This window comes from Mustelus asterias, chromosome 2 (genome assembly GCF_964213995.1).
Source record: "Mustelus asterias chromosome 2, sMusAst1.hap1.1, whole genome shotgun sequence".
Taxonomy (NCBI): domain Eukaryota; kingdom Metazoa; phylum Chordata; class Chondrichthyes; order Carcharhiniformes; family Triakidae; genus Mustelus; species Mustelus asterias.
In genome coordinates this window covers 80750192-80767159 of record NC_135802.1, presented here as the reverse complement: position 1 = coordinate 80767159, position 16968 = coordinate 80750192, and the positions used below count along the sequence as shown (strand labels likewise).

The following is a 16968-nucleotide window of genomic DNA, read 5'->3' as shown; positions in this document are numbered from 1 at the left end:
GATGGTACCTGTACAAGCCAGGCGGATTGCAGCTGAACAGAGCTGGGACTGAGTTCCTTGCAGGACGATTTGCTAGGGCTGGGGTATGGGAACCAAGAGGAAATATGAGAGGGGAATACCCAGATGCACAAAATACTGGGTAGGACAGAAAACACTAGTATAGAAAATAGTAAGTTAACAAGTGAAGTTGGAGTAAGGAAGAAAGTTATAGAATCTAAATCAGGGTTACTGTGCATGTATGCAAATGCACAAAGTGGAGTAAATAAGATTGAAGGGCTACAGGCGCAGACTGCAGTGTGTAAATATGATGTTGTGATAACAGAGACCTGGCTCAGCGAAGGGCAAGACTGGGTGTTAAATATTCCTGGGTAAAAGGTGTTCACAAAAGATAGGCAAGGGGGGAGGAGTAGTGGTATTGGTTAGGGAGAGCATTGCAGCGCTGGAGAAAAAGGATGTCCCAGAAAATTCAAGGACAGAGTCAACTTGGCAAGAGTTAAGGACCAAAAAGGGTGCAATTACATTGTTCGGAGTAGTCTAAAGACCAACTAGTGAGAAAGATGCAGAACAACAAATCTGCAGGAAAATTACAGAGAGATGCAAACATTATAGAATGAAGGACTTTATTCTCTGAATGCTGGGCTGGGACAGTGGTAGTGTAAAGGGCGGAGAGGGGCAGAAGTTCTTTGATTGTGTCCAGGAAAAACACCTACAGCTGTATGTATTCAGTCCAACAAGAAAGGATGCACAATTGGACCTGGTTCTTGGAAATGAGGTGGACCAAGTAGATCAGATGTCAGTGGGGGAACATTTAGGAGACAGAGATCCTTGTACCATAAAGTTTAGGATAATGGCAGAAAAGGAAAATAGGCAATCCAGAGTGAAAATAATTAACTGGTGAGAGCTGACTTCAATAGGCAAGAATGGAGTCTGGCCAGTTAGATTGGAACGAAAGGTGGATGGGAAAAACTGTAGCTGAACAATGGGTTACCTTCAAAACAGAAATAGTCCGGACACAGTCAAGATATATTCCCTTAAAAGAAAAAGGTAGGACAAATAAATCCAGAGCTTCCTGGGTAAAAAAGGAGATAGAAACTAAGGAAGGAAAATGTCCTTATGACAGGTGTCAGGTTGAATATACAGTTGAGAACCAAAAGGAATACACAAGATTCAGAGGAGAGGTGAGAAAGCACATTAAAGCAAAGAGTGATTATGAGACTGGAAACCAATATAAAGGGAAATCCCAAAGTTTTCTTCGGCATATAAATAGTAAAGGGTGGTAAAAGGAGTAGGTACCTAAAGGGAGATTTACTCATGAAGGCAGAGGCATGGCTGAGGTATTAAATACATTGGATACATCTTTACTAAGGAAGTAGATGCTACCCAGGACATGGTGAGTCAAGGAAATTCTGTCCCTAGAAGGGTTCAAAATTGATAAGGAGGAAATGTTGAATAAATTGTCAATACTGAAAGTTGACAAGGCACCAGGACTGCATGAGATGCATCCAAGGATACTGAAGGAAGTGAGAATGGAAATTGCTGGCCATAATCTTCCAGTCTTCTTTAGACTTGGGAGAGATGCCAAAGGACTGGATAATTGCAAATGTCATACCCATGTCCAAACAAGGTTGTAAGGATAGTCCCAGCAATTACAGGCCAGTCAGTTTAACATCAGCAGTGGGCAAGCTTCTTGAAACAATTATTCAGGGTATAATTAGTAATCGATGGAAAAATGTGGGTCGATTAGGAAGAGCCAGCATAGATTTCTAAAGTGGAAATCGTGTTTAACCTGCTGGAGTTCTTTTGAAGAGGTAACAGAAAGAATTAATGAGGTTAATGTTGTTGATGTGGTGTATTTGTTGACGTTCAGAAGGCATTTAATACAGTACAATACTACAGACTTGTCAGAAAGTTATAGCTCATGGAATAAAAGAGACAGCAACAACGTTGATACAAAATTGGCTGAATAATAGGAAGTAGAAAGTAATGGTCAATGGATATTTTTCAGGCTGGAGGAGTTTTGTAATGGTGCTCCCCAGGGCTTGGTATTGGGAGCCTGAAGCAGACAGTGTAGAATTTCAAAAGGACGGACAAGTTGAAGTGGGCAGGTAGGTGGCAGATGAAGTTCAATGCAGAGAAGTGAGAGGTGATGCATTTGGTAGGAGGAACATGGCAAGGCAATATAAAATAAGTGGTAAAATTCTTAAAGGGGAGCAGAGGGTGTATATTCGCATAGATCATTGAAGGGGGCCAGGACAGGTGGAGAGAGAAATTAATAAAGCATATAGTATTTTGGGCTTTACTAATAGGGGTATAGAGGATAAGAGCAAGGAGATTATGCTGAACTTATACACGACACTAGTTAGACCTCTGCTGGAATATCGGCCACGATTCTCCTGAATTGGGATTAAGTGCCCATGTCAGCGGAAAAACAGTGGTGTTTCTCCGGCAGCGTCCGTTATGTGGGACTTACCCACATGAAAGACGCTAATGAGCCCATTTCGATTGACCAGTATTGACCAACCTGCTGGCCGGCTCCTCTGATACCCGGCTGCCATTTTTAAAGGTCACCCCGATCTCCACGCTCAGAGACAGGCTCCCCTCCCACAAAAAATTAAATGGTGCTTTCCCCACTGACCAGGGGAGCACCAACAAAGAGGGACATTCTCCTCTCTACCCACAAATAACGGGTCACTCATCCCCCCCCAAAACCCCCACTATGCACACAGATTTGATTTGAAGTTACTGAGGCTTCCCAGCAAAGAGGAACTTAAACCACAAACTGTCAATCAGGCTTAGACTCTGTCAACATTGCAGTCAGAATCAATGGGGTACTTGAGGTGTATTGCATGCAGAGAAATAAAAATAAACAGGTGGCAGGAGGATGACAGAAATCCATTGAACTGACAGCTGAATCTTTTACGAGGCATCGCACATTGAATTCTTTACAGATCAAAGGCTTCAAGAGCAAGGGAGAGGATTTCAATGATTTCAGCTTGCTGGGGAATCTCAGCAAGTTCAAATCAAAGTTGTGTGCATACATTGGGTTTGAGTACACAGCTGTGCAAACTATTTTTCCAAGGTTAAGATGATTGATCCATAATTCTCTGAACATTTGTCTCCCCTCTTAAATATGCAAAATGCATTGGCTATCTGCCAGTCCTGTGGCATATAGTATTTTGGGCTTTACTAATAGGGGTATAGAGTATAAGAGCAAGGAGATTATGCTGGACTTATACAAGACACTAGTTAGACCTCTGCTGGAATATCGGCCACGATTCTCCTGAATTGGGATTAAGTGCCCATGCCAGCGGAAAAACAGTGGTGTTTCTCCGGCAGCGTCTGTTATGTGGGGATTCACCCACATGAAAGATGCTAATGAGCCCATTTCGACTGACCAGTATTATGAAATACGAGTAGTAATGCCTCTGCAACCTCTTCCCTTGATTCTTTTTAAATATGTGGATGCAATACATCCAGACCAGGACTGGGCTGAGTCTGAGTTTGTTTAGGTTATTCACTACAACCCCTTTTAATTTTAAAAGCACTCATCTCATTGCACTTCTCATCAATGTCAGGTCTACCTGTTCCATCTCCCTGTTCATATTTGAGGCTGTTACACCTCTCTTGAATGGCAGTGATTTGGCCCTGACAGCTATCAGGCTGCTGAAATGCCTTTCGAATGGAGGGAAGGACTGATGTGAGTAGGTTGTATCTAAAAAAGCAATAACCTCAATTCTTCCTGAACCGTGCTTTGTCATATACTTTGCCTGTGTCATTATAACCAAATCCCGAATGGTTCCAAGAATAATTCTTAAAACAGGTTGCAGCATTATAGTTATTCCACCAAATGACTCTGTTTTAAAAACCCATGTTTAAAACTTTCCACGGCCTCACACAATCACTGTAACCTTTTCCAGTCTACAACGTTCTGAGAAAAGTTCCAGCTGCTTACACAACCAGAAACCCCTTCATCTCAAGATTGGCAGCTGAGCTTTCAGCAATCTGGGCCCAAAATGCTAAACGTTCCTCCCTCCAGCTTGTGTGATTACTCTTGTTAACTACCTTCGAAAGTTTTGCTACATTAAAAGCACAATGTAAATGCAGCCTGTTATTGAGTCCACCACTTGATTTGTACAATCACTTTCTTTCACATCAGATGAAGTGGATTTTGCATGAACATTTTTCTCCCCACTCAATTCTCGCTGCTCTTATCATTATAATATTACTGGACTAATAATTCAGAGGCCCAGACTAATAATCCAGAGACCATGGCAGCTGGTAGAATTTAAATACATTTTTTAAATAAATCTGGAATAATATATGCTGGTCTCATTAATGATAACCATGAAACTACTGGACTGTTGTAAAACACAAAACCACACCCTGCCCAGACAACCCTGCAAAGTCCTATTGACCAACATCTGAAGGCTTGTGCCACATTCGTTTGTATGCTGCCTTGATGCCAAGGGCAGTTATTCGCGCCTCACCTCTTGAATTCAACTCATTTGTCCATTTATGGACCAAAGATGTAATAAGATCTAGCCGAGTGGCCTAATGGACCCAAACTGACCATCAATAAACAGGTTATTACTGTGCATTTGCTGCGTGATAGCATTGTCAAAGACACTATGGACTGACTGGGCAATAATTGGTCACAAATTTGATTTGTCCTGCATTTTGTGGACAGGACATACTTGAACAATTTTACACATTGTCAGATAGATGCCAGTATTGTGCCTGTACTCAAATAACTTGTCTAGAGGCATGGCAAGTTCTTGAGCACAAGTCTTGAGTATTACACCTTAGTGATGTAAAGGTCCACAATCCTTGATTTATCTAATGCCTTCAGTCATTTCTTGATACTATGTAGAGTGAATCAAATTGGCTGAAGACTGATGCCCGTGATGCTGGGGACTACAAGAGGAGGCAATAATAGATAATCCACTTGGCACGTCTGGCCAAAAATGATTGCAAACATTTGGTAGTTTTAAAATCAATAGTTTTAGTGTGACTATCATATTGTAGTTTGATTAATATGTTAAGCATTTTTGCAAATTAAGCAAATTGGCAAAAGCCATTCTTTTAAAAACTAAACCTGCATTATTGCAAACCTAGTAAGAAGTTTAACAACACCAGGTTAAAGTCCAACGGGCTTATTTGATAGCAAATGCCACTAGCTTTCGGAGCGCTGCCCCTTCGTCAGGTGGAGATCTGCTCACAAACGGGGCATACAGAGACACAAACTCAATTTACAGAATAATGATTGGAATGCAGTCTTTACAGATAATCAAGTCTTAAAGGTACAAACAATGTGAGTGGAGAGAGCATTAAGCACAGGTTAAAGAGATGTGTATTGTCTCCAGACAGGATAGCCAGTGAGGTTCTGCAAGTCCAGGCAAGCTGTGGGAGTTACAGATAGTGTGACATGAACCCAAGATTTCTGTAACCCCCACAGCTTGCCTGGACTTGCAGAATCTCACTGGCTGTCCTGTCTGGAGACAATACACATCTCTTTAACCTGTGCTTAATGCTCTCTCCACTCACATTGTTTGTACCTTTAAGACTTGATTATCTGTAAAGACTGCATTCCAATCATTATTCTGTAAATTGAGTTTGTGTTTCTGTATGCCCTGTTTGTGAGCAGATCTCCACTCCACCTGACGAAGGAGCAGCGCTCTGAAAGCTAGTGGCATTTGCTACCAAATAAACCTGTTGGACTTTAAGCTGGTGTTGTTAAAACTCTTACTGTGTTTACCCCAGTCCAATGCCGGCATCTCCACATTACTGCAATCCTGTCAGATAGATTAAGTAGACATCCTTAATTGTGAGACAATTAAAATTGTAATTCATTAATGGATATATTAGGAAGGTCTGTAGTGTAATCTGGAACACAGAAGTTTATAACTTTTATAATTATAAACATTAACATTTGATTATTAATAAAGACTCTTAAAATGCCGTGAAAATTATAAGATGTGCCCTTTTCAAATGGACAGGAAAAAGATATCATTGCCTGTTTAACCTTGACGGAAGGAGTGAATAGTCTCCTATTCAAGATGTCTCAGATTTAAATGACAGACAGCTACGTTAACCAATTTTTGGTGGACACTTAGTTATATCTCGAGTTAGCCCAAGAAGGAAGCATCGTCTTAAAATTGAGAAAATGGGCATAATTAGCTAAGTACCAATAAGCTAACTCTGACTACATTATTGACTAGTTGGTTATTTTCTAACAACTGACTAAGGTGGGCTTTCAACATCTTTAAGATGTAGAAAAATCAACTCAAGAAAGCCATACCAGTAGAGAGGCGGATAGAGAGATGCTTACAGAGAGGCGTTGGTTTTACATTTTATCCATGTTTTCAGAAGCACTTCACGTCCTGGTTTGAGAAGGATGGTGAAAAGTCTGTTCAATTGTTAAAGTTAAGCTTTCCCTTCTTACTGTTAATTACTTCTTCTAACTGCTAATTACTGTTAGTTGACACTTTGCTTTTTATCTTTCTGACTTGTTAGCTTTTTAGTGGTTAATAAGCTTTCTGGATTCACCATTTAGTGTTCTTTCTTGTCATGCGGTTAAGTCTCTAGAACCTGGAGTCATTTACAATTGGGAGGTTATTGCAAACAAGTGAACCCCATAAATCAGATAAATCAAAGGTCTTACACATCTCGGCCTAGTCTTTCACACGGATGTGTTGAGAATGGGGATATTTGTGGCACCTCCTCCTTCTGTCAGTTGTTTAATTGTCCACCACCATTCAAGACTAGATGCAGCAGGACCACAGAATTTGATCTAACCCACAGGTTGAGAGATTGATAGGCTGTCTATTTATCTTACTTCTGCTGTTTAGCATGCATATAATTCTGTGTTGTAGCTTCATTTTGTGGCACAACATTTTTAGGTATGCCAAGCACTGCTTTCCTGCAATCCTCAACGAACAAATATTGATCCTGTGGTTTGATGTTAATGGTAGAGTGAGGGACATGTGAGAACATGAAATTGCGCACTGTGATTGAATACAATTCTGCTGTTATTGATGCCCATAGCACCAAATGGAAGCCCAGTTTTGAGCTACTAGATCTTGTTCTGAAGCTATCTCATCTGGCCTAGTGGCAGTGCCACTCAACGCAATGGATGATATACTCAGCCTGAAGATGGAATTTCATCTCCAAAAGTACTCAGAGGTGGTTACTCCTACTGATAACTGTCATGGACAGATTAATCGATATTTTAAATCCTTTCATGCAATCAAGCCCCAAAAAGCCTTGAAAAGACCTCAAACTCAGGGCAAAACATGATGGCAAGCAGATTGCAAACAAAAGACCCAGAAAACTTTAAGAAACAGCTACAGACCCGGAAGTCAAGGGATCCTCGAAAGAAGGATGAAAGGAATAGATTCAAAACTCATCAATAAATTCAGAGCATCATGGGCACAGCAGATGCAAGCTGAGACAGGACCCAGAGTCCAGACAACAGTGAGCACAAACCTGAAGCAACAAGTAATAGCAGTGACACAAACACAAAACATGCTGGAAAATCTCAACAGATCTGACAGCATCTGTGGAGAGAGAATAGAGCCAACGTTTCGCGTCTCGATGACCATTTGTCAGATCTGATGAGATTTTCCAGCATTTCATTTGTGTTTCCGATTCCAACATCCGCAGTATTTTGCTTTTATCTTAGGAAGTAACACCACTGAAGTAGCAACAATTCCGGAGCCCTGTAGAAGCATAGAATCCACTACTACTCCTGGAACCATTTTGGGGCATTGCAACAGTCTCGGAACTAGGACAACTGGACAGAGATTCATGGGATAGAGAAATGCTTCGAACTTGCTCAAAAAAGATCAAAAGGATTAGGTCAGTACATTACTTTATGCAGCTGCATCTATTGCTAATGCCCTGGTAGCAAGGCAGGGTGTTGATGAAATGTCAGCTTCTCGGAGTTGATGAAACGTCAGCTTCTCGGAGTTGATGAAACGTCAGCTTCTCGGAGTTGATGAAACGTCAGCTTCTCGCCAATAAGTCCTACAAGCATGTGTTTCATAGAAACATAAGACTTACGAGCAGAAGACGACAATTTGGCCCTTTGAGCCTCCTACATCATGCAATGAGATTTGTCTAACTCTGTTTTAGATCAATTCAATGACCTAACCTCCACTGCTCTCTGGAGCAGAGAATTCCAAATACTAACCGCCCTGAGAGAAACAATTTCTGCTCATCTTCTCGTCAAAGGTCAGTGTTCACATAAATTTAGTCATAGAAAGGGTAAGACTTAACAAGAGAAAACAAAGACCAGACAAAAATGTGGATTTGCTCATCAACGATCTATACAGGCTGGCAGAAATTGCTGTGTGGTGTCTTAAGAGAGGAACTGATTCATGATCAAATAGTAATTGGGGTCCTAGAATAAGCTTTATCAGATCTCTTACAGACAAGAGAGGATTTAACAAAAGCAGTAAACAAATCACAAGGCAAACTGAGCTCAGAAAACAAAACTGTTCATGGAGAAAGCAAGGTCCATGTGAAAGATCAAGTGAGAAAATTCAGTTCTTAGGTCATAACAAAGTAACTGCGCCAAAACTTTAGCCCCCCAAAATCGGGAAAAGCGGGTCAATAGCCATCTTGAAATGTTCTCAATGTAGCAGAAACAAGCTGCATAGGGAGAAGAATGTCCAGCAGGTGGAACAGAGTGCCACAACTGTGAAAAAGTAGGCCACTTCAAAGCTGTCAGTCGTTCAAAACTGCTGACAATGAGGAAGGAGAAAATTTTAAACCAAAGCCACGAGACATGAAAGAACCACAAACAAAAGAAATAACCTTTTTGTAGAGATAAATTATACTGCAAATAAATACTGAAGTGTTGATTTCGATGTTGATGGACACCTCAGGAGTTAGAAAATAGACTCAGGACCATGTGTTTCTATTTATCAGATGAAGTAAAATGGCTCCATCAGATTACATTGCAACCTCTACCTACCAACAGGTTTTGGTCAAACTACATTAAAAGTCAATGACCAACTCAAAGTTGAAGCACAACGTTGTTGGCGGCACAGTGGTTAGCACTGTTGCCTCACTGCGCCAGGGACCCGGGTTCGATTCCCAGCTTGGGTCACTGTCTGTGTGGAGTTTGCACGTTCTCCATGGGTGTCTGCGTGGGTTTCCTCTGGGTGCTCCAGTTTCCTCCCATAGTCCAAAAGACATGCTGGTTAGGTGCATTGGCCCGAACAGGTGCCGGACTGTGGCGACGAAGGGAATTTCACAGTAACTTCATTGCAATTAATCACAAGTAAGCCTTACTTGTGATTCATAAACAAACTTTAACTTTACAAACAGAGAAATCTTCAAACCTCTCTAAGCCATACAAAATTAAGTATGCTATCTACTAAGCAGAAAGGCATGCTTTCTACAGTGAAGCAATACTATATATACATACTGGTGAAGCAATAAACTATAAAGTGGATGAAGTTGCTGATGAGTATCACAGCAGTACATTCAGGAATGAACTTACAAGATTATTTACAGATCTAGGGAAAGTGAAGACCAAGTACCATATCACCCTACGATCTGATGCTAAGTCAATCTACCTCTTTACATGGAGGAAAGTCCCTCACCCACTCTTGGACAAAGCCAAGGGTGAAATTGAAAAAATGCTCCAGCAAGGAATTATCCTACTGTCACTATGCCACTAAAATTCAGAAATGGTCCTAAAGCCAAACAGCTCTATAAAAATCTGCCTGGATTTAATTTAACTAAACAAATCAGTGGGACACTAATGCCCTCAGTGAATGACAGCTTTGGCAAACTAACAAAGAGTACGCGATACAGTAAATTGGATGCAAACAGCAGATTTTGGCAGTTGCTTCTGTTCAAAAATTTCAGATTGTTGAACACATTTAGAATACCATTTCATTGTAATTGTTTCAATAGGCTACCTTTTGACATTATGTTTGCACCTGAAATTTTCCAGAAAGCATAGTCACAATTGTTAGAATGCATGAAAGGAATAACATGTCATATGGACAACATACTTATACAACTTTCTCCAACTCCTGACTTTCCAATGCCTGTCCAAGGCAAAAGTCAGAAGCATGACAGAAGATTCTCCACTTTTCTGGATGAGTATAGCTCCAACAACACAAGCCCAACATTATTCAGGACAAAACAACCCACTTGATTGGCACCTCATCCACTACCTTAAGCTCTCACTCCTTTTACCACCAACATACAGTGGCAGCAGTGTGTACCATAATCAAAATAAATTGCAGCAAATTACTAAAGCTGCTTCAATAGTTCTTCCAAATCCCATCTAGATTGAGAAGTACAAGAGCAGCACAAGCATGGAAACACCACTACCTTCAAATCCCCTCCAAATCACATCCTGACTTGGGGCTACTCGCTGTTTCTGGGCCAGCTCTCTTCCTAACAGTACTTGGGCCTGACTACATCACATGGACTAGAGCCGTTGAAGGAAGTATCTCACCAGCATCTTATCAACGACAACTGGCATTAACAACAAATGCTGACCTTGCCAGCAATGCCAGAATAAAAAGAGGCAGATACTAGAAGAGTATATTACCAAGATTCTAGTGGAAATGCCAAATTTTCAAAACTTTTTAAAAAGAGCCAAAGTGAACCACTAATGTTTGAAACCTAGGTCAGAATTTTCAGCTCCCTGGCAGATTTTCCCGTGGCGGAGGCAATAAGCTATTGGATGCTAACAGGATCATTTGGTCCCCAAAGTCAATGGCAATTTGTATGGCTCGCCAACCTCCTCTGCTGGGATCCTGCTGTGGAAGGTGGACTTCAGCAGCCGAAAGAGCCCCCCAGTTCAATAACAAACTATTAACAAATATATTAAATATTATGCTAGCCAAACTTTATAAGACACTTTATAAGTCTTATAAAGTTTAAATACATAAACATGACCGTTTTAAGCTCTAAAAATGGAACTTATGTTTTGCAAGTCTCTCACCGTAGAATCTCTGATGTAATATGGCAAGATTCCTTCCCCATGAGGTGCTATTCTTTTAAGATCTGCTAATGTGACATATCTATAGAGAAAAACATCATACATCTTATGAAGAGGAATTGATAGTTTAGCATGCATGTTATAAATGCAATTCTGGTCTTTGCATACCAAGAATGCATATCATGAATTTGGGTATAAGCGCCCTTGGGTGAACAGAGAAACAAGTTAAAATAAGAACTTAACACCAACACTGTGATAGATATATGGACTTTAACCTGGTGTTATTAAAACTCTTACTGTGTTTACCCCAGTCCAACGCCGGCATCTCCACATCATAGATATATGATCAACAGCAAAAAAAAACCTAAAAAATGTAAAGGGAATCAAAATGATTAGAAATGCTGAGAGGAACTTTGGAAAAGAGATTATGAAGGGAAATCAAAGATCTGAAGCACATATTCCAGGATTCTATAGACTCTGGAACAGTCCCTGCAGATTGGAGGGTAGTTAATGTCACTCCAATATTCAAAAAGAGGGGTAGAGAGAAAATAGGGAATTATAGACCAGCAAGCCGAACATTGGTAGTGGGAAAAATTCCCGAATCCATTATCAAGGACTTTATAGCGGAGCATTTAGAAAGCAGTGGCAGGATCAGACACAGTCAGCATGGATTTATGAAGGGGAAATCATGCGTGACAAATTTGGTGGCATTCTTTGAAGATGTAACTAGTAGAGTTGACAAGGGGGAGCCAGTCTGTGTGATATATTTGGACTTTCAGAAAGTGTTTGACAAAGTCCTACATAAGAGATTATTGTGCAAGATGGGATTGGGGGAAGTGTAAAGATGGGTGGAAAACTGGTTGGCAGAGAGGAAACAAAGTAGGAATTAATGGGTGCTTTTCAAATTGGCAGGCAGTAACTAGTGGGGTGCCACAGGGATCGGTGCTGGGACCCCCACTATTCAGAATATATATTAATGATTTGGATGAGGGAACAAAATGTAACATCCCGAAGTTTGCATCAAGTTGGGTGGGAGGGTGAACTGTGACGAGGATGCAGAGATCCTCCAGAATGATCTGGACATGTTGGGCGAGTGGGAAAATCAATGGCAGATGAAGCATAATTTGGATAAATGTGAGGTTATTCACTTTGGAAGCAAAAACAAGGCGACAGATTACTACCTGAATGGCTGTAAATTGGGAGAGGGGAGTCGGTGTCCTCGTGCACTAGTCGCTGAAGTTAAACATGCAAGTGCAGCAGGCGGTAAAGGCTGCAAATGGTATGTTGGCTTTCATTGCAAGAGTTTGCGAGTACAAGAGCAGGGATGTGCTGCTGCAATTATACAGGGCCTTGGTGAGGCCACACCTAGAATAGTGTGTGCAGTGTTGGCCTCCTTTTCTGAGGAAGGATATTCTTGCTCTCAAGGGAGTGCAGCGAAGGTTTACCAGGCCGATTCCGGGGATGGTGGGACTGATGTGAGGAGAGATTGACTAGGTTAGGATTGTTTTTGCTGGAGTTCAGACAAATGAGAAGGGATCTCACAGAAACTTATAAAATTCTAACAGGACTAGACAAGGTGGTTGCAGGGAGGATGTGCCCAATGGTGGGTGTGTCCAGAACCAGGGGTCACAGTCTGAGGATTCGGGGTAGACCATTTAGGACGGAGATGAGGAGACATTTCTTCACCCAAAGAGTGGATAGCCTGTGGAATTCATTACCACAGGAAGTAGTTGATGCCAAAACATTGAATCTATTCAAAAGGCGGCTAAGATATAGCACTTGGGGTGCTTGGGATCAAAGGTAATGGGGAGAAAGCAGGATTAGGCTATTGAGTTGGACGATCATCCGTGATCGTGACGAATGGCAGAGCAGGCTCAAAGGGCCAAATGACCTCCTCCTTCTCCTATCTTCTATGTTTCTATATAGATATAATAATAGTAAAGTGTTAGGACCAGTTAGAGATGCAAAAGGAAATGGAGCATAAATGAGAACTGGAGAAACCAAATGGGTACTTTGCCTCAACTCTCCGAGAAATGTGAGACAATGTGAATAAAAGGGGTTTTGGGTTTCCTGCCAAAGTTATAGAAAATAAATGCAGAACCCCTGCAGAAATTACTAATGCATAACTTTTAAGATCGACCCCAAAAAGGATGGAGAGAGAAGTTAGGTTACATTGAAATTCAAACAGTAATATAGGCCTGTGATTAAATTACTTACATTGCATAAGTCTTCCGTGACATTACCTTTGTTGATCATTACAAATACAGAAAATTCTTCATGATTATCTAACCATCAATAATTAACACATTTCACAACACTGAACTCAAAAGTTATGTAAGAAACAGAAATTTGAAAATATTACAACTCGATATTCTCGAAATGAATATCTTAAGTAATTTAATTTAAATACTAAATAAATTAAAAACGTTAAAGTACATGGTCTCAAACCTTTCTGCTCCTAAATATACCACAGCAATATATATTAAGCACAGTCTGTGTGGTCTAAAAAAATACTCAAACTTTTGGTGACATGCACAAGATTTGGTAGTTATAAGTGAAAGTATTTTATCATCAGGCACAGTCCGTGCTTTGTATATGAACACAGTCTACTTGTATTCTATTTAACTGCCAAATATGAATATATTTTTAAAACAACAGAACACTATTCTATGCTTTCCAACTCACCCACGTGGTTTGTAGATGTCCGATAACGTAAACAAAATATCAATTTCCATAGGTGTCACTTCACCAAGTTCCTGGGCGGCGAGAGTAAATTCCTCTGAATAAAAAAAACATACAATATTGCTTCATTATTTAACATTAGAAACGGACTATACTACTTGAAGATGCATCTTCTATTACTACACATAAGGTATTAATTAAATATGGGTCAGTGCAATAGGGCATGTGGAAATTTGCATGCATCAGTCCCAATAGGTCTAACTAATGAAGTATTTTTGCTGCCATAAGAATAAGCAATTAAAGTCGTCCGAAAAGAATGATTACAATTTCAGTCCAAGCATATAGGGCAGTTTACTGTACTGTAATACATGTTACAGAATACTTAATTTTAACTATAAAGCTATTTTTATTAAGTGTCATTTTGGATGTTAGCTTAGTTAGAGCTTTTAAAATGCCCTTGAATCTGACTCTGGCTTATTTAAACTGGAAGTACATGCAAAATAAAGTACAAAGCAACAAAGGTGTACAGGGGGGACTAGAGAGTTAAAATGCAGTAGGCAAAAGATGCGTCACAGATTAAACTGAGCCAGCAGTGACTGAATTTTAAAAACAGCATATGCATATCTATCCCCTTCCCACTTTTAAATCTGGGAAATATCTGGAAGGCATAATCAAAAATCCTTCTAACCTTTACCAACATGCATATTTCTACTGGAGCCAGATATGGTTTGGTAGACTCCTATAATGAGCTCCATGTTGTTAAGGAGAGAGTTAAAACCATTATAGTAGGAAAAGCTGACTCGATGGTTTGTTGTACCTCCTGCTGCCTACAAGTAATAACAAAAAACAAAAATAGTAAATTTTACTCATGTAATGTCATTCATATATTTTGAATTGGAAATACTTCTGAATAAAACGCCTTACGTAAAACACAGTTACTTGGGTTAAACAAATCTTAAATTATGTAGTTAAGACTGACCCTATCCACCAAGTTTTATGAAAGTTTCTACAACAACTAATTATTGGCAAAACACAAACCAACTCATTCCAATTGCCCCCAGCAATGACATAGCGGGAATCCCAATGTTGAAAATCTGGATTCCCGTTTGAATGCAGTGGAACCCCAATTTAACGTGCCCCGATTTAGCACGAATTCGGATATAACGCGATGGTGTCATTGGACTCTTTTTTTCCCGCTAATAATTGGCAAATTTAGTGCGACCCCGCTTTTATGGACCTCAACCATCGCGTTATAATGGGGCCGCACTGTACTTTTAAATATATTAGGCCTTTATGCCCGATAGTGCCCCATTAGATTGAACATTCACATCAGCGTGAGGGCATGCCAACACATATCATGCACCTGGAGATCAGAACCGCCAGTAGCAGGAACTAATTATCTTGCATCAGAGGCAATGCTGGAGGTGTTCAGGGGATGTTCTGCTGGAGGAGGGGGGTGTGAGATTTGTTGCACAAGTGGGCTTCCATAGGGGTGGGGGGAAGATGTGAGGATTCCATGGGGTGGGTGGGTGTTCCAGGAAATGGGGGATTCTATTTTTAATTTTTTGGATTAGGGTCCCAAAAATTAAAAAAAGTAATTGCTGGCATGGTGAGACCCACCCCTTCATTCATTTTTGTTTGAGCGCCGAACTATACAACAGGGAAAAGCACCTTTGGGGCTGGCGGCTTCCTCTCCATTTTTTCAGCCCATGGCACCACTCTGCCTATTTTGAGAAAATTCCACCCATAGTCTTTAAACGTTGCAGGTCTCTTAATGAAACATTTTCACGTTGGCTGTTAATATGGGCAATGTTCCTTGTCTGGAGTGTGTCATTCCTTTGGCCCTTATTGCCTTGGTGACTATTGTTATTCCATTGCAGTTGCTGGTGACTTGCAGACCACTGGGATTGATGGTAGTTCTGTACTCAGTACAGTTGATGAGATCCCTTCTCCCTGATGGTCCAACTACTGTGAAGGAGTTAAAAAACTGATGGAGGACGAGGCTCCACAAATAACCCCATCCTCAATGATGGAGAAGCCCAGCACACATGCAAAAAATAAGGCTGAAGCATTTGCAACAATCTACAGCCAGAAGTGCCAAGTGGACAATCCATCTTGGCCTCCCTCGGAAGTTCCAACATCACAGATGTCAATCTTCAATCAATTCAATTCATTCCACATAATATCAAGAAATGGCAGGAAACACTAGACACTGTAAAGTTTATGAACGCTGACAATATTCTGGCAACAGCACTTACGACTTGTGCTCCAGAACTTACCACACCTCGAGCCAAGTTGTTCCAGTACAGCTACAACAGTGGCATCAACCCGATGTGGAAAATAACCCAAGTATGCCCTACACACAAGAAACAGGGCAAATTCAACGCAGCCAATTACCTCCCCTTCAGTCTACTTTCGATCATCAGTAAAGTGATGATATGGATCAACAACAGCATTATTAAAGAGCATTTGCTTAGCAATAAGCAATAAGCGCTTGAGAGTTACAAGTTAGCCAGGAAGGACCTAAAGAAAGAGTTAAGAAGACCCAGGAGGGGACATGAGAAGTCCTTGGCAGGTAGGATCAAGGAAAACCCTAAAGCTTTCTATAGGTATGTCAGGAGTAAAAGAATGACTAGGGTAAGATTAGGGCCAGTCAAGGACAGGAGTGGGAAGTTGTGCGTGGAGTCTGAAGAGATAGGAGAGGCACTAAATGAATATTTTTCGTCGGTATTCACACTGGAGAGGGACAGTGTTGTTGAGGGGAGTACTGAGATGCAGGCTGTTGGACTGGATGGTATTGATGTTCATAAGGAGGAGGTGTTAGCAATTCTGGAAAGGGTAAAAATAGATAAGTCCCCTGGGCCGGATGGGATTTATCCTAGGATTCTCTGGGAGGCTAGAGAGGAGATTGCAGAGCCTTTGGCTTTGATCTTTGTGTCGTCATTGTCTACAGGAACAGTGCCAGAAGACTGGAGGAAAGCAAATGTTGTCCCCTTGTTCAAGAAGGGGAGTAGGGACAAGCCTGGTAATTATAGACCGGTGAGCCTTACTTCTGTTGTGGGCAAAGTATTGGAAAGGATTATAAGAGATAGGATTTATAATCACCTAGAAAGGAATAATTTGATTAGGGATAGTCAGCACGGTTTTGTGAAGGGTAGGTCGTGCCTCACAAACCTTATTGAGTTCTTTGAGAAGGTGACCAAACAGGTGGATGAGGGTAAAGCGGTTGATGTGGTGTAAGTGGATTTCAGCAAAGCGTTTGATAAGGTTCCCCATGGTAAGCTTTTACAGAAAATACGGACACATGGGATTGAGGG

General features: G+C 40.9%; 1 protein-coding gene across 1 annotated transcript in view; it reads right to left on the bottom strand.

The window, feature by feature from the left end:
- slc25a13 (solute carrier family 25 member 13) overlaps nt 1-16968 on the bottom strand; it is a 237838-nt gene that overhangs the window by 82729 nt on the left and 138141 nt on the right. Inside the window, exons 7-9 of the mRNA XM_078229409.1 lie at nt 14340-14478; nt 13655-13748; nt 10973-11051 (exon numbers count right to left, since the gene is read on the bottom strand). Coding sequence (XP_078085535.1) covers nt 10973-11051; nt 13655-13748; nt 14340-14478 — 312 coding nt within the window. The remainder of the gene's footprint in view (nt 1-10972; nt 11052-13654; nt 13749-14339; nt 14479-16968) is intronic.